General features: G+C 37.1%; 3 protein-coding genes across 7 annotated transcripts in view; all 3 read right to left on the minus strand.

Annotated features, from left to right (window-relative positions):
* Nucleotides 1–956, minus strand: part of LOC109839229 — a 2636-nt gene extending 1680 nt beyond the window's left edge. Inside the window, exon 1 of the mRNA XM_020407657.1 lies at nt 28–956. Coding sequence (XP_020263246.1) covers nt 28–956 — 929 coding nt within the window. The remainder of the gene's footprint in view (nt 1–27) is intronic.
* On the minus strand, nt 7070–18004 carry LOC109838046 (uncharacterized protein At2g29880-like). 5 transcript variants are annotated; one of them, XM_020406495.1, is made up of 6 exons: nt 17797–18004; nt 9692–10076; nt 9215–9589; nt 8030–8573; nt 7707–7790; nt 7070–7633 (listed from the first exon to the last, which is right to left on the minus strand). In XM_020406495.1, the coding sequence occupies exons 1-4, from the start codon at nt 17907–17909 to the stop codon at nt 8562–8564; spliced, it is 885 nt and encodes a 294-aa protein (XP_020262084.1). In that variant the 5' UTR covers nt 17910–18004; the 3' UTR covers nt 7070–7633; nt 7707–7790; nt 8030–8561. The 5 variants fall into 5 exon arrangements, with proteins under 5 accessions (XP_020262084.1, XP_020262083.1, XP_020262082.1 ...); XM_020406494.1 differs by having other exon boundaries at nt 7707–7935; XM_020406493.1 differs by having other exon boundaries at nt 7707–8573.
* On the minus strand, nt 7200–7743 carry LOC109839230. The gene is made up of 2 exons (XM_020407659.1): nt 7707–7743; nt 7200–7633 (listed from the first exon to the last, which is right to left on the minus strand). Exons 1-2 carry the CDS (start codon nt 7741–7743, stop codon nt 7200–7202), a joined length of 471 nt encoding a protein of 156 aa, XP_020263248.1.

Here is an 18232-nt window from a genome sequence, read left to right on the forward strand (position 1 = left end):
TTTTTAAACTCAAAGAATACTTTATACCACTTTCTGTTTTGCTCGAAATTCTTCCATGCAGGTGAATCTCTTGGATGACTCATTTTGCCATCTTCACTTGGAAGAGCACGATCATGCCAGGTCATTGCCACCGCTGTCTTCTTACACTTGTAAAGTCTCTGCAACCTCTGTGTAATAGGAAAATATCGTACTACCTTGAGAGGTATGTTATTCTTGCTAGTATGTGCTTTCTTCTTATATCTGGACACTCCACAAGTAGGGCACTCTTTCTTATATGAGTTTTCTTTCCAGTACAATACACAATCATTGGGACATGCATGAATCTTCTCACAATTTAAACCCAAATTAGACATTATCTTTTGAGCTTCATACCAGCTATCACGGACATTGTTCCCAAGAGGTATAGAACCTTTCAAGAATTTAAGAAGCATCGTGAATGACTTGTTGCCCCATTTGTTTAGGCACTTAATCTGGAAAAGTTGAACGAACCATGACATCGTGGAATATTTTGCATTCTCATAAATCGGTCTCCTAGCATCATTCATGTACTTCTCATACTCATCTACATATTGTTCTTGTCTGGGAGGACTATCTTCAACATGATTAGGGTCACCGAAAGCAACCTCTACCATTTCCTCCATCTCCTCTTCCGGAAACAAGTTAATATCGTCAACTTCTTCGGCATTAATGGGAGTTAGAATTTCTCTGTGATATACCCAAGTTGTATAGCCTCTAATAAAACCATACTTAACAATGTGAAGTTCTACATCTTCCTCTTTACGATGCAAAGTATTCCCGCAATGGCTACACGGACAAAGAATCATGCCATGTTGGATCTTATCGTGTTCACATACAAAGTTCATAAAAGAAGCAACTCCTTCAATGAACTCAGGCTTTGTGCGTTTTTCACGATTCATATACATCCAATCCTTAACCCTGATATAATCACGGGCCATGATAATCTAACCAAGACAGAGTTAGTGATAACAACTCATAAATTAAGCACGCTTGCACTAATTTTCAAAAAATTATAAAAACTATATAGTTTGGTATAAATAAATTTTATTTACTTGTTTAAATTTAATCACAATTTTCATAAATGTGAAACATGCCTAGTGCATCAAATATTTATTATGTGTATGAAATTTTCACTAGATTTCTTTGGTGAATTTGTTGTCTATGAAATGTTTATGTACGTATTTCTCTTACAGGAATTTCATCAAGTATTAGGCTTAATCTCTCACAATACTAATTAGGCTTTTGATTTAGCATCAAAGATATCCAAACATAATATTATCCTACAATCCTAATTGAATTAAAGTTTACATATTCTTTAATTGGAACACTACAACTCACTTTGATTAGACATTACAATAATTAGGCACAAATAGTAGTCGTTAGAATCATACCACACAAATTTCAAATGTTAATCTTAATACAAAAATTAAAGCCCTAGCTATCACATTCTCTCAAAACTTCTGACTGTAGATAAAAAATGCACATATGAAACATTCTCAGAAACTGAATTGCTCAGGTCTAAATTTATTTTTATTTCACATTAATTTTCAGACATAAATTTAGAATATTCAAAAATATTGTTCTTCAGAAATGATCAAATCTTTTTAGGGGTAAAAATCTGACCTGAGGACCTCCTATGACGCCGACAATCTTCTGTAGCTCAGGAATCAAGCTTCGCCAAGGACTTTAGAAATCACGACGCAAAATAGGAGCGACAGCAGCGGCGATCTTTGGGCGGTGAAAGAGGGGAAAGAGCGGCGTGGCTGCAGTTCACGACGGCGAGAAGGATTAGGCGTTTTGGCGGGCAACTGAGGACAGCAGAGGCGGCGCAGCTGCCTCGGATCTCTGACCAGCGGCGGCACATCTCCGAGCAGGCGGTGGCATGGATCTTCTGAGCGGCGCAGCCACAGTCGCTAGGTCTGATTTGGCGGATATTTTTTTACGATGTGAGAACACGAAGGTCGTGGTTATCTCACGAGCGAGGTTTTGAGCGGGAGAGAGCCGGGGTCGACGTGGCGCGACGATCTGTCGAGCGGAGCGCTGTGGTTCCTGGGTGCAGGTGGGCGAGATATTCTGTCGCAGTGGCGGCAGTCGGTTTTTTTATGGATAGGGTGGAACGCCGAACGAAATGAGGGGCGAGACGGAAGGAGGGTCGGGCAACGAGGGGCCTTTTGCTGTTGTTGTTTCCTTTTTTTTTTGTTTTTGCGTAAAAAAAATCGGGCAAAAACTCCACTGTTGTGAAAATACAAGCCCTAACGGTTGGAATGTTGGGGCTGATAAAGGATGTCCCAACGGTTCTAACCACTCGCTAGGACTGTTGGCTTTTGTACTAGTGGTAGTGAGGTGACATAATACCCTCCACTCATTCAAATGGTTGCATATCTTCATACACTCCTTAACCCATGTGAATATGGTCCCCTATTTGAATAAGTGGAGGGGGTTCTGCCACCTCACAACTAAGAAATAGTGTGGTTTATGAAGAACCAACACCTCCTCCTCTCCGAGCGTGGAATATTCTAAAAATTGACCATTAATTTTAAAAATATGATATTTTTGAGGATTTCTATCTCGACAACCTCATGTAAGAAAACTTGTTTGACAAAAAACGTACATGTTCATCTCAATCTCAATTTTTCGAGAAAAAGATGTAATTTTGAGGTGTACAGTAAAACTTTGTCCAAAGTGAAATTTTTCCGTAAAATTGAATTGTCATGGAAAATCTTGGTTTTCTCTTTGTAAATCTTTGAGTTTATATATGCATCGTTTCGAATTTCTTCCAACTCATTTAATTAGAGCAACCAGATTTTTCCTGCCGAATCTAAGTGAAAATTCAACTATTTAATAGCCCATATTGCTCGGTGTTTCAATTCCACTGGTAGATGACAAGCTTTTCCAAACACGAGTCTATATGGTGACATCCCCAAATTAGCTTTGAATGTTGTACTATGTCCATAGAGCATCACACAATTTTACAGACTAATCTTTTATGTTATGATTAACTGTTTTTTCTAAGATTTGTTTGATCTACCTATTCGTGACATCTACTTGACCACTGGTTTGGAGGTGATAAGGAGTTGATAATTTATGCGTGATCGAATATTTCCGCATCAAAGCCTCAAAAGAACGGTTACAGAAATGTGTATCATTATCGCTAATGATCGCTCGGGGCACTCCAAACCATGCAAAAACATTCTCCTTCAAAAACTTTACAGGTTGTTGTCATTAGTCTTGCAAGCTACCGCCTTAACCTATTTTAACATGTATTCGACGGCTACTAGAATGTAGATATTTCCAAAGGAATTTGGAAATGATCCCATGAAATCAATACCCCACAAATCAAAAAGTTCAACAGGTAAGATGGGTTGTAAGGACATCATATTTCTTCTAATAACTTTCCCTAAGAGCTGACAACGCTTACAGGTTTTGCAAAACTCGTATGAATCTTTAAAAAGAATGGGCCAGTATAACTCACACTGGAGAATTTTTTCAACTGTTTTTCTTAAGCTAAAGTGACCCTTACATGCTTGCTCATGACAAAAGGACAGAACACTCCTAGTTTCTTCGGTGGGAATACACCTACTAAAGATCTGATTAGGATAGTATTTAAACAGATACGGATCATCCCAGTAAAAGCATTATACCTGGGAGAGAAAACGGGACTCATCTTGTTTAGACCAATAAGAAGGGATCTGTTTTATGACCAAGTAATTCACAATATCGGCAAACCATAGAACAGATTGGATTTGTAGGAGTTGTTCGTCTGGAAAATGTTCGTTGATTGAGACGCTTAATGTTGGTGCGTTCGGGAGTCTAAAGAGGTGATCTGCTACGTTGTTTTCTGCTCCTTTTCTGTCAAGAATTTGAATGTCAAACTCTTGAAACAGGAGAATCCATCTAATGAGCCGTGCTTTAGCATCTTTTTTGGTCAAAAAATACTTAAGTGCGACATGATCTGTGAAAACTTTGGTTAAAGACCCGATGAGATAGGACCTGCATTTCTTCCAAACTGATAACACTTCGTATTGTTCAGATCTTACTCCAAAATTAAGAAACTGGTTCTACAGTACAATAACCAGTCTCTCACCATCATTTTATTCAAAAAAAGAACCCATAAACCTTAATTAAAATCAAAATCACTCATTTAAACTAATTAAATTCAAAAACACTCAATTGATTGGGAACTTACTTCTTCTTTGAGATGGACACAGCCTCCGGCGAGCGTCTCCTCTTGTGCTCTCGAATTTCCAGACTTTTCATGCTCAATAGGGTTTTCGTCGCCTCGTTACTCTCCTCATCCTCAGAGGATGTCGGAGCAGAACCGCCGGCGGGAGATATCAAGGCAGAGGCGAAGGCGGATAAGTTTGGCAGTTCCTCTTGCACCAATCGTGCCGACCGATGCCGATGACGAACGTCCAGTTCCGTTTGAGTGTTGTCTACTTCATCTTTGCTACGCTTAGGGTTCTTAGCTATTTCACTTAAAAAAATTTGGGCATTTTCCTTATGGTTTCCTGACCGCTTGAGTGAAACTAGGGTTTTGAAAATGGGTTCGCAAGCTAAGGAAGGTTTTAGGTTGAGGATATTTGGGCGTGTGAAGGAAGAGAGAGAGAGAGAGGGGGGGGAGGGAGGGCAGCCAGGTTTTGGGGGAACAGGTACAAGGGGCAGTTTCGTCTTTTCGTGCCAACTTTTCTCTCAGTGCTGTCTGGGAAATGAAAAAAAAACTGAAACATTATTAACTTGAGTATTGAAGGCTTGTTAACACCAAAAAAAATACATGGGGCTAGTCACATCCCCTTTATTTTTTAGGGGCCTTGAAGCATTTTTACCTTTTATTTTTGAGAATTTGCACTTGAATTTGGATAAAATATTCGAAGACGGTCAACATAATTGTTATGATAAAAATCACAAAACAATGGGAAAAACTCAATGTAGAAGTTCAAGGACAAGTTAAAACAGACTGGAAAACATTCAAAAATATTTTCAATAGTAAACAATCGATGGGTATTTTTCTTCCATGAACAAGTACTAAATTTTCAAATAACTAATGAATAAACCAACCAAACATCCATCTCAATTCACATTGATTAACTAATCGGTTTCTGCACATTTATGTGTAAATTATAAATTGTGTAGGCACTGGAAACTTCCGTCTAATGATTTGACATAAACTTTTGTTCTTCCCTTTGAGTCACCACCATTTGTTCGTCCACGGAAAAAAAATTCAAAACAAGCAACAGGGATGTCTATACTAGTAATGCAGAAAAGAGAACATGTGAATCCATCAACTAAAGTCATAAACATGCCATAATAACAGGAAATTAACCACAGATTATTATGGTGGCAGTATATACTATTCTAACAATAAATAGATGCAAATAAAAATAATATCATATCCCTTATAATGAATTGATATTTCTTAAGTAAGCCGGAGTTTAGGGTCTCACCACTCGGTATTGTCATAAAAAGATAGTCCATCTCATTATATCTATGAGAGGTTATCCCAAATTTAGTAGAAGCTCAGAAGAAATCTAGGCAACCTCTAGGTGGTCTAGGGAGTCCTAAACTCTTCTCAATGAGTTTAGGTGTAACAGCGATTGTTATTCTTCTAATAACAACAGTGGCTGAATCCTCTTATGATCTATCCCAACTACCGTAAAATTCTCTGACTAGTGTAGTGTTGGCGAGCTTGGGTTTTTTAATCATTATAGACTCGATCCCGACTATTGTGAAAATTGTCAATGGGCTGGAACTCAAAAAGTTTATCCAAGTTGAATCCTCTCTCAAAATGGATCGGTCGAGAAGCAAAAGAGAGAGAGGATTCAAACAGTAGCTTCAAATTATCCTACACAATTTTATCAACAAATTTTTGTTTGAATAGTAGCTTTATTTTGGTCTTACATAAAGCTCACATAAATCACAGCCAGTTCTTCTTTGTCACAAAATATTATTATCATAAGAAACACATGTTTGCTATTATACATTAATAATGGCCAATGTATAATACTCTTCAAATATTATTATCATAAGAAACACATGTTTGCTATTATACATTAATAATGGCCAATGTATAATACTCTTCCATAATATAGTAGCTTCAAATTATCAGTTTGCTATTATACATTAATAATGGCCAATGTATAATACTCTTCCATAATATAGTAGCTTCAAATTATCATTCCTTCTATTTTACCTATAAATTTATGTTTGAATAATAGTTTTATTTTCGTCTTACATAAACCTGACATTTCTAACTATTCTTCCATTCTGTTTTCATTTGATATTAATAAATTATATATTAGATTCCATTTTATTTTATTTTTTGAGAATTTACACTTATATTCGGATAAAATATTCAAAGACGGTCAACATAATTGCTATGATAAAAATCACAAAACAATGTGAAAAACTCAATGTAGAAGTTTGAGGACAAGTTAAAACAGACTTGAATGGTCTATTTGGATGGAAGGTAGAGAGAGGAGGGGAAGAGAAATCTAATTTTAACATTGTTTGGGAGTTCTATTTAGGAGGGTGGATGGGAATGAGGGAAAATGTGAGCCAAAATCTTACATCCCAAATTGGGGTGTAATAAAGGGAAAGGGAAGGGGAACATTTCCCCTTCCTTCCCTTCCTTAAGGGGGGGTTATTCGCTGGTGTAATTTGGGGTAAATTATTCCAATGGGGTAATTTTACCCAATAGGATAATTTGAGTGGGATAAAATGGGGTAAAATAGGATAATGAGACAATTTGAGTGGGACAATTAGTATAACATCTTTTTATAATATTATATTTATAGCTCAATTAAATTCAAGTTTAACTTGACATAACATCAAATGATTAAATAAATAATAGTTATAATATAAAATAATATTATTTTTAAGATTATTTTAATATAAAATATTAAAAATAATATAATAATATTAATATTAATCAATCTTAAAATATTTTGATGTTTATTTTAACTATTATGCTAGATTAACAAATTTTTTAATTGTGATAATTATTTAATCATTCATACATCTATTACAATGACGATGATAAAGTCTCAATTATTACAAATAAAATCTCAGTCGGTAACTTAAATCTTAATTATTAGAAATATAATCTACCGGCATATAACTTTGCTCTAGACTTCTTGGGCTACGTTTGTCCCATCCTCCCACATTGTGTTTATCATTTGTTTTCTCTAACGTGATGCAGCTGTCCGTTGTGCTTGTTGAGTTTGTAGGTCATCGTCCTCATCAGAATCACCATCAATCGGAGCAACATTGCGTGGTGCCTCTGGAGGAAGATCAGAAACTTCAAAGTCATCGTTAGAGTTCTCCATCCTCAGAAAATTATGCAGACCGATACATGCCCGGATCATACTTTTTTGTGTCTCATATGGAAAACCTGGACGTTGAGACTTAAAAATTGTAAACCTAGACTTAAAAATACCAAAAATACGTTCAATACAATTTCTAAGTGATGCATGTCGATGGTTGAATAGCTCTTGAGCATTGCGTGGTCGCTGACGGTTGTTAGCTGGGCCAAACTCTTTAAGGTGGTACATCGTACCCCGATAGGGAGCCAAGAATTGTAGCCTATTTGGGTAACCACAATCAACTAGATAAAATTTACCTGCATTAACATTTCTTTAGAATTATAATCAATAAATATAAAATCTAACAAATTGATAAAAAAAAATATTTACCATTTGGAAGTGGAAGACTACATGCACTTCTACTCATTGCATCCTTCAGGACCCGTGAGTCATTGGCAGATCCCTCCCATCCCACTAAGACATAAGTAAACGTAAGATCAAATGTGCATGCTGCAAGGATATTTTATGAAAGATAACCATGTCTATTACGATATGGAGTTTGGTCCTCGCTATACACCATACATGGAATGTGGGTCTCGTCAATAGCACCAATACAGTCCTATATATTCTCATTAACATATATAAAATGTGACTTTAAAATTATAATAATAACAATGAATGAAGACTTATATAGTGTATTTAAATTTCAATACCTTGAAGTAAGGCCAAAAACGAGATTCGGATGTGACCTTTTCCGGTGGTTCGGTAGGAGGAGGAGCCATCCTACAAGGGGCTAATGACACAAGGGTCTGTAGTGCCTTATTGAAACAAACACTGACGGCAAATCGGGATCGATCAAACCTTTCAGTGGTGATGCAATATCGTTGATTTTGAGTAACGGTGAGTAGGAAAATAGCAACCATCTTCTCAACGCTGATATACCGTGTATCTTGTAAATGCCCACGTTCTCGCAAGACCATACACAATTTCATGAAGTAATTCAGAGGCATACGATATATTCGACGAAAATCACGTGGATTGCTATCCATCTTAGATTTCAAATATTGAAGACCAAGGTCCGTATTGCCATGTCTGGGTTGGGAAATGGGTAGATTTATCTCCTCTTGTGATATGAGATGCGAAATACTCGTGACTAGACCTCCTATTTGTGCAGCCATGTTGATGATGCGAATGAGGAGATAATCAGCAATATCCTCATGAAATAGCAAAATAGAAACATTCTGATTATCTTCCATCCTGTATTAATCATGAGATCAAAAAATAGTAAGATTTTCAATACAATATATTCACCAAATCACATTATTTTTGTCAACACACAGCATGTGTAAGAATTCCATCACACAACCAGTAATCAAGCCACGAGATATCCCTATAAAATATTTTAACAAATGCAAACAACTATCCAAAGAAAATTAGATAGAACACTGAACATGTATAATAACAACATGTATGTGCTTAACATCTATGTTCCCAAAAGCATACAAGTCCAAAAGCATATAAGTCCAAAAGCATACAAGTCCAAAAGCATAAAAGCATAAAAGCATAAAAGTAACAACATGTATGTGCTTAACAACATCTATGTTCCCAAAAGCATATCACATAATATTCATTAATAAGCATAAGGATTGTCGTCATTTGGAAATACTCCAGTCAGACGCCAAATCATAAACTTTCTCCTTTGATCATCATTCATCTTCACAAACATATCCTTCACGTCTTGGAAAATATTTTTGACTAAGGACAGTCAATCGTTCTTCATCGATAAATTCTGGAATTGAAGCAACTCCCTCGACTCACGGTTGGTTGCGGCTTCGCAACAACCTCACCTCTGTGACTAACTCTTGTAAAGCTTTACTTATAATTGTAATGCCACTCACCATTTCTTGAACGGCGGGTTGAGACAATGCAGAGGTGGTGGTGCGGGGAGGTGCTCTACGAACATTCCTGCTAGTGCTAGAGGTTGATGGAACAGATTCAGCCACGGGAGTGGTAGGACCTGGCGTGCTATTAGGGGGAGGTGGTGGAGGATCTACTGGTGATTGGGTAGGTTCTGCATCACCCATAGCATCAAGTCCAATGTCATCATCCAATATACCCTCACCCAATGCATTATGTAATAGCTCACTCTCTACACCCTCACAACCTAGGCCTCCAGCTGCTCTCCCACTAGCTAAGTGGCTACCCACAACCATCTGCATATCCTCAAAATTTTTAAATAACTTATCTTTAAGCATTGGTGTATTAGGATGAGCCTGTCAAAAAACAAAGATAACAAATTAATTTTTCTTTTTTGTAATTAGCAAACATAACAATATATTATGTAGTTAGAAACTTTGGGTAATTAAAAATCTAACCTGCTTGTAATTTTCCCACACCTCAACGGAACAAGTAATTCTTTGAGATATTGGGTCCCAACCAAACCCGGAATTGTTCCTCAATAGTAATTCAATTGGTTCAATCTTCCTCTTCCAGCTTTTGATCTTATTCTTTACATGATCAAATTTAAAAGTTCTTCCAAATTTAGCATTCATGAATGGCAACACATTTTGTGTGATGGTATATTTCTTGAAGTTGCCATTATCCATCTTGTTGTCATTATCCACCTCCTCCACTAAAAGCCTTAGTAGCTTTCTATTCTCTTGCTCTGACCATATTACATAGTCACACCTAGCCTTTTTTGCCCTCTCACCATCTTGAGAGTACTCTTCAACATTTTGAGTTTCCGAAGCAAAATTCATCCTACAACGCAAATATCAATAATGAGTTTCAATATTTTGATGATTGAGTCCAGTTATGATTGTTAGCATGGAGGTGATATGTAATGGTATATGTATATATATGTATATGTATTCTGAGATTAAAAATGCCTAAAATGCAATGTATATGTATTCTGAGATTAAAAATGTCTGAAAAGCCTTAGTGGCTATAAGCTGTTCTGCAATAAGCCAGCAACAAGCATTTTTAATAAAGATCTTCATAATAGAAACAGGAAACAGTTGCTAATATACAATCATGAGTTCAATAAAGATCTTTATACAATCAGAAAGCAGTAACTGCTCATGTTTCCAGAAGAATAGCAAATTAATAGGTGTTTTTATGCAGGGGTTAGAGAGGAAACACACCTTGGAACTTACTGATAGGTAAACCTTTGGAACTATCCATTACTTATATTTATTATTTAATACCTAATACAACAAAGAAGATCAAGAACCTTCGAGCTAACCATTAGAACATAATTTAGTCTAAAACCAGGATACTAGCAAAGTGCAAAGTACACAACCACGATCTTTAGAAACCCATGAGTATCTAAAAGCTCTATCTACACCTCATATGATGTGCTCCCGCAAAACTAAAAGTTACCAAACAGTTTGCACCTATCTAGCACAAATTGAATTATCAAGCACACCCATTACTATCACAAAGCTAATCATGATACAAAAATCAAAACACAACAAGATTCATACATTTAGTCCACATAACATAAAAATAGGAGTATTAAAATGGCGGGCTTCTGATGGTGCAAGTTAGCGGGAGATCTGTTTCTTGCTAACTTGCACACCCGCCTGGTTTTTTCATGGCGAAGAAGAAGAAGGTGAGTGGGAGAAATCTCTTCAACATAGGATTGAGAGCAGCGGATTCAAGTTTGATTAGATTGGGGGATCAAATTGATACCAGTTTTGTTGAGGATGATGAAGGAGTCAACAATATAGCCATGGGCTCGACAGGTCCAAAAGGGGAAAAGAAGAAGAAATCAATGGAGGAAATACTCTGATCTTCGAACTTCCTGGTTGATTCTAAGCATGATTTGAGCTCTTCTCAGTTGAATGGAATTCAAGCTCGTCGTCTCATAAGTAAACCTGTTATTTCTTGTGATGGCGCCAGCAGCTCATCTAGGGTTTCTTGGGCAGATGAGGTCGAATTGGAGGTGATTTCTTCTAATTCTAATTTGATTCATAAGCCTTCTAATATTCCTTCTAGAGTTCTTGCCTCCGACAAAGTGAACTCTGAATCGATGCTTGATCTCGACACTGTTTCATTGATAAATGATGTGAATAAGATGTCTGAAGATAAATTGAATGATTTGACAAATTCTATTAAGAAGATCAGAGTAGAAAACATTGATAAAAATCCTGTGGCTTCTAATTTGGAGACAAAGGAGAATGATGTCCAGGATAAGGATGTTAAGATCCAGAATGATGTGGTTAATAGTGAAAAGACAAACAAAACGTTTGCTAGCCTTTTTGCTGATAATAGGAAAGCAGGAAATGGTTTATCTTTGAATTTCTTGCCATCTTCCAATTCCAATACAGTCTCTTTTTCTGCTGAAGAATGGAAGGAAGGAGAAGGTTTATGGAAAAATGCCTTAATTGGACATGTCATAGGATTAATTGTCAAATTTAAATCAATGGAGTCCTATGTCAACAAACTATGGGGTAATATCTCTATACCAAAGGTCTCACTAATCAAACAAGGATTATTCCTATTTGACTTTCAATCAGAAGCTTCTATGAGAGAAATTCTTGAAGCTGGCCCCTGGTTTTTTGGGTCCAGACCTCTAATGCTGAAACCATGGAGTATTGATGCTGATATTGATAAGATGCAAGACTTTTACTATCCTATGTGGGTGCAATTTCCAAATTTAAGGTTAAACTTATGGAGCTCAATAGGAATCAGTAAAGTAGCCAATTTAATTGGTAAGCCTATTGCAACTGACAAGCTTACGGCAAATAGAGAGAGATTGAGCTATGCAAGAGTTTTATTAGAGGTCAAGTTGCCATTGAAAGATCCATTGCCTGATCAGTTAAACATTCAAGGGCCTGATGGAATAAGCTACACACAATCAGTCATATATGAATATAAACCAAAATGGTGTTCTTTGTGTAGTAAGATTGGTCATGTTACAGAACAATGTAGAAGAATTAAGACTAAAAAGATGTGGGTTCCTGTTATTAGACAGGCTGAAGTTGCTCCTGAGCTTAGCAAAGAACCTGCTATTATTCCTGGGCAAGAGAGTGATTCTGTTATTCAGCAAATACCTGAAGCAAATATCAACACTGAGCAAATTGCTGGAAAAATCAAAGAGACTCTGTCTGCTGGAAAACATGCACAAACTGTAAAACATGCACAGGCTGAAAGTAGAATTGTGGGGAAAGGGTTTCCAGCAAATGATCCACATCTCTACTCAGCTCCAATTGTTAATGCTTCTGGATTTTCTAGCGTCAACAGAACTAATCTAGCAATGAGATCTTCCATAGGCATTGCTGAATTCTCAAGTATACAACTGTCTCATTTCTCTCCTTTAGATAACCCCTCATGTGTTGATAGGGGTGGTAATTCTATCTAAATGCATCTTGCTATTTGGAACATAAGAGGATTTAATAAATCCTCTAAGCACAAGATAGTGAAGCAGTTCATACAAGAATATGATATATCATTAATAGGCCTTCTGGAAACTAAACTTCATGAAAATAAGCTGAAAAAGATAGCTATGCAAATTACCAAAGACTGGAAATGGACTTCTAATATGCATGAAGCCAGGAATGGAAGAATTTGGATTCTATGGGATTCTAATATTTTCAATGTTCAAGTATTAAGCTCAACTGATCAACACATTACTTGCGCCATTGATTCCAAAAATGGGAAGTTTTCTAGCTGGTGTACTATTGTTTATGCTCAGAATCAAATGGCCAACAGAAAGACCCTTTCGAGAGATCTTCTGGCTCTTAAAAACAATGTCAATGGTCCCTGGATCATTGGAGGGGATTTCAATACAATTTCTAGCTATGATGAAAAGATTGGAGGTATACCAGTTTCTGATGCTGATATTGAGGATTTTCAAAATTTCATCAGTGCAAGTCATTTACTTCATCTAAAATCAATTGGATGCTACTTCACATGGAATAATAAACAGGATGCTGTTAACAGAATCTGGTCTAGATTAGACAGATGCTTGGTCAATGAGGATTGGATCAATCAATATACAACCAGTCAAGTGGAGTTTCTGCTGCCTAGATGTTCTGATCATTCTCCTGCCTTGTTAACTATTGAAGATGATGTTATAAAGGGTAAAAGGCCATTCAAATTCTTCAACATGTGGGTAAAAAATCCTGAGTTCATCCCTACAGTCAAAAAAGTCTGGGAGCAAAACATTGAAGGTTACAAAATGTACAGTTTCCACACAAAGCTCAAGAAGTTAAAGCTTGCTCTCAAGGAACTGAACAAGAAGCATTTTATGAATATAAGTAAACAAGTGCATAGAGCAAAAGATGAGTTAGCTGATACTCAAAGGCTGTTAAATGGTGATCCCTTCAGTTCAGTTTTGATCAACAGAGAAAAGGAGTGTATCAAAAAATATAACAGATTACTGGAATGTGAATCTTCCTTCTACAAGCAAAAAGCTAATATCAGTTGGAGTTTAGAAGGAGATAAAGGCTCTAAATTCTTCCACTCTATCATGAAAAAGAAAAGACATCATAATAGAATCCTTACACTATATAATGAAAGAGGAGATAGAATCACTGATAATGAGGGTATTATATCTGAAATTGTTGGATTTTACAACAAATTGCTGGGAACCTCAGTCCCTACATCTGATCCTGATCCGATGGTGATTGCTAATGGACCTCTCCTCTCACATGATCAGAGACAAGCTCTTAGTACCCCAATTACAAGAGATGAAATAAAAAAAGCTATCAGCTCCATGTCAAATGATAAAAGTCCTGGCCCAGACGGTTACAGTGCTTTGTTCTTCAAAGCCTCCTGGAGTATTATCAGTGAGGAACTTTTCTCAGCAGTTGAAGAATTCTTTACCTCAGGGAAACTTCTTGGTACAATCAATACTACCTCCATAACCTTAATTCCAAAGATCCTCAATCCACAATATGCATCTGACTACAGACCTATATCCTGCTGCAATTGTGTGTACAAAATCATTACTAAAGTCATTGCAACTAGAATTCAGGGAGTAATGGGATATCTGATAAGTGATGCTCAGAGTGCATTTGTAAAGGGTAGACTTATATCAAGTAATATCCTCTTAGCTCATGAGATTGTTAAACACTATGGTAGGAAACATTCTTCTCCTCGTGCCATTTTGAACATTGATTTGAGAAAGGCTTTTGATACAATCTCCTGGGATTTCATCAGAAAAATGCTGATAGGATTGAAATTTCCTGATAATATGACTTCTTGGATCATGGAATGCATTTCAACCCCCAAGTTTTCCATCTCAATCAATGGTGTTCTTCATGGCTACTTTCATGGGGCTAGAGGACTGAGGCAAGGTGACCCCTTATCCCCATACCTATTTGTTATTGGAATGGAATACTTATCTCGGAAACTCAGCACTCTCAAAGAGGACAGAGCTTATAAATTCCATCCCAAATGTTCGAGGCTGAACATAACTCATCTAGTGTTTGCAGATGATCTCCTCATGTTTGGAAAAGCTGATATAGGTACAATTTCAAAATTAAAGGACTGCCTAACAGAATTTAGCCAAGTTTCTGGCCTGGAACCAAATCCAACTAAATGCTCCATATTTCTGAGTGGGATTGATGATAGCCAGAAAAATCAAATCTGTAACTCCCTTAGCTTCTCGGAGGGGGTTCTACCAGTGCGCTATTTGGGTATGCCTCTTATCTCTAAAAGACTCTCTTGCTTAGACTGTTCTCCTCTTATCAGCAGAATTTCTGAACAATTTCAAAACTGGCTTAAAAGGAAACAATTATCATATGCTGGCAGATTACAGTTGATAAAATCAGTCATTATGGGAATTCAGATCTATTGGACTAGTAACTATATTCTTCCCATCAAAGTGCTTGAAAAAATTGATAGTATGTGTTCTGACTTCTTATGGGGTCACAAAATTCATTTAGTGTCCTGGGAATCTGTATGTCAGGGGATTGACCATGGTGGCCTGGGGTTGTTTTCAGCTAAATTTTGGAATTACGCCATGGCAGCGAAGCTCCTTTGGATGATACATCTTAAGAAAGATATTATCTGGATTAAATGGATTCACGGTCACTATCTGAGACAGAATAATATCTGGCAAGTCCAATCTAAGAAATCCGATTCATGGCTGTGGAGGCAATTGCTGAGAGTGAGAAATTTGCTGATTGATAAGCTCGGAGGTGTTAATAACTTGCAAAATGCCATCAGAGAAAGCTGTATTAATGGCAAGCTCAGTGTATCGGTGATCTGCAGGAATCTTTTTCAACAATCTGACCTGGCTACATGGGCAGGGACTGTATGGGGTGGATGGCATATATCTAAACATTCCTTTATCCTCTGGTTGGCAGTTCAATCAAGACTCTTAACACAAGAGAGACTGTGTAGAATGAGGATATTGAGCTCCAATTTGTGCGTTTTATGCTCTAGGGAAGGTCAAACAGAAACATGTCACCATCTGTTTTTTGATTGTCTTTATTCTGCAAGGGTGTGGAATAAGGTAATGGATTGGTTATGTTTCAACTGGAGATCATGTGGGTGGAACCAAATCATTAATTGGTACAGCAGGAGCTTGAGGGGGAAAAATTACAAAAAAAAGTTGAAAAGAATGGCATTATCCGTATCAGTGTACATGATATGGCAAGAGAGAAATTTGAGAATCTTCCAACAGAAATCAAGAAGCTCGGATTATCTCTTTAGTATGATAAAGATGCAAGTGTATACAAGAATTTTAAATGACAAAATACCACACTATATGAAAGAATATGTAGATAAATTGTAAAGTTTGAAGACTGGATTCTATAACCAGTCTTGAGTGAACATTCTCTTGATGTACTTATTACTTCCATACTTGGTAAATGAATAAAATTTTTCATTGACCAAAAAAAAAAAATACTACTAACACTCGCCATTCCAATGAGACAGTCAATTATATTATAGTCACAAAGACAGTTAAGTTAACATTCCAGAGAAAGAATCAGAGACAACAGAGGGACAATGACAGGTGACAGTAGCAATAAATCAAGAGACCAAATTTCTCTTTTTCCTTTAGTTATCATTAGGAGTAATACAAGGAGGGTAAGAAGCAACAGAGAGCACACCCATTCTCTTTTTTTCCCAATGATGCCACAAATTTTTATTAACTTTACACTTACATTACATGTGTTGAATGTTCTGCTTAAAATGCATCAAGTGATTATCATGTGATATTTTTGATTCATCCCTAAAATCCCTAATTCATTTATTCTATATCAACAAGGCACTCAAATTTTGGTAATAAAAAGATTTCTAGTTCACTTTGCATCTGCCATTACCTGATTGTAAGTTTTTTTTAGTCAAATATTGCAGGTAAGACAATGTTCTTCTTAAATATATATTCACATTTGTTGAAAGAGCCTTACCACAAATTCAACATAATAATTCAAAAAAAAAACCATAAATGAGCACGAGAATGACAGCGGAGGAGATAGATCCAGAGATTGTACATGGTGGGGAGGGCGTTCCGGAGCGAAGCGAGGCTGAGGGATGGCGCGGCGACCGAGCCCAGAACGACGGCGACGGAGCGGGCGTTCGAGGCTCCGAGAACGACATCGTCAGCGTCAGCGTCAGCGAAGCGGCGGGACGAGCTAAGGACAGCACCGCACGGAGTTCGAGTCGAGAGAGGAGGCGGCAGGAGGGCCCGACTCAGGCTAGGAAGACCCAGCGCCGCTAGAACTCGAGGCGGAGAGACGAGGTCGGATCTGGGGCGTCGGGTCTCCAACTGGGTTTTTTGGTTCCAGCGAAAGAAATGGGGCAAAATTTGGGGGCAAGGCTGAACTTTGCTTTTATAGGTGGGATAAATTGGGGGAAAGTGGGGTATTTATCCTAGAATTACCCCAACAAACCAATAACACCACAAAGATTACCCCAGTTCCAATTACCCAATGAATAACACCAAACATTGTTGTTCCAAAAATTATCTCATTACCCCAACAATTACACCAACGAATAACCCCCCAAGTCATCTCCCAAACACACCGGAAAACATTCAAAAATATTTTCAATAATAAACAATCAATGGGTATTTTTCTCCCTGAACAAGTACCAAATTTTCAAATAACTAATGAATAAAGCAACCAAACATCCATCTCAATTCACATTGATTAACTAATCTGTTTCTGCACATTTATGTGTAAATTTTAAATTGTGTAGACACTCGAAACTTCCGTCTAATGATTTGACATAAACTTTTGTTTTTTCCTTTGAGTCACCACCCTTTGTTCGTCCACGGAAAAAAATTCAAAACAAGCAACAGGGATGTCTATACTAGTAATACGGAAAAGAGAACATGCGAATCCATCAACCAAAGTCATAAACATGCCATAATAACGGGAAATTAACCACAGATTATTATGGTGGCAGTATATACTATTCTAACAATAAATAGATGCAAATAAAAATAATATCATATCCCTTATAATGAATTGATATTCTGGAATCTGAACAATCTTAGAATAACAAAGAAAAAAATCACCTTTGTATTATTTCCAAAACCTCCCAATCCGAGAACTTGATTTCATCACCATCGACATCATCCATCATCAAGAGTGTAGCGGAGGAGAACAGAGCCATCCCCCCTAATTGCATGCCAAATTCTCATTAATAATATAGAATATGATTTTGTTCTTCGTGAGATTGTAGAGAACAACGAATTTTGGATGATATGATAGATGAGAAATGACTTGGAAGCTGCGAGCAGCGGCGGAGATTTAAAGCCCTAGAGTATAATCGCTCACATTTCCCCACTTCAATCTATACCGTCCATTAGATCCAACGGTGTGCGCCATAGGAATTTGAATGGCAAACTTGCAAATAAATCTGAACTTGCCCGTCTCGACTCGTGGGCATGAGTAACGACTCGTCCCTCAACATCGTACGTGGTAGACATGTTATGCACCCGTTTTTTACCT

Source organism: Asparagus officinalis, chromosome 4 (assembly GCF_001876935.1).
Source record: "Asparagus officinalis chromosome 4, Aspof.V1, whole genome shotgun sequence".
NCBI classification, from domain to species: Eukaryota; Viridiplantae; Streptophyta; class Magnoliopsida; order Asparagales; family Asparagaceae; genus Asparagus; species Asparagus officinalis.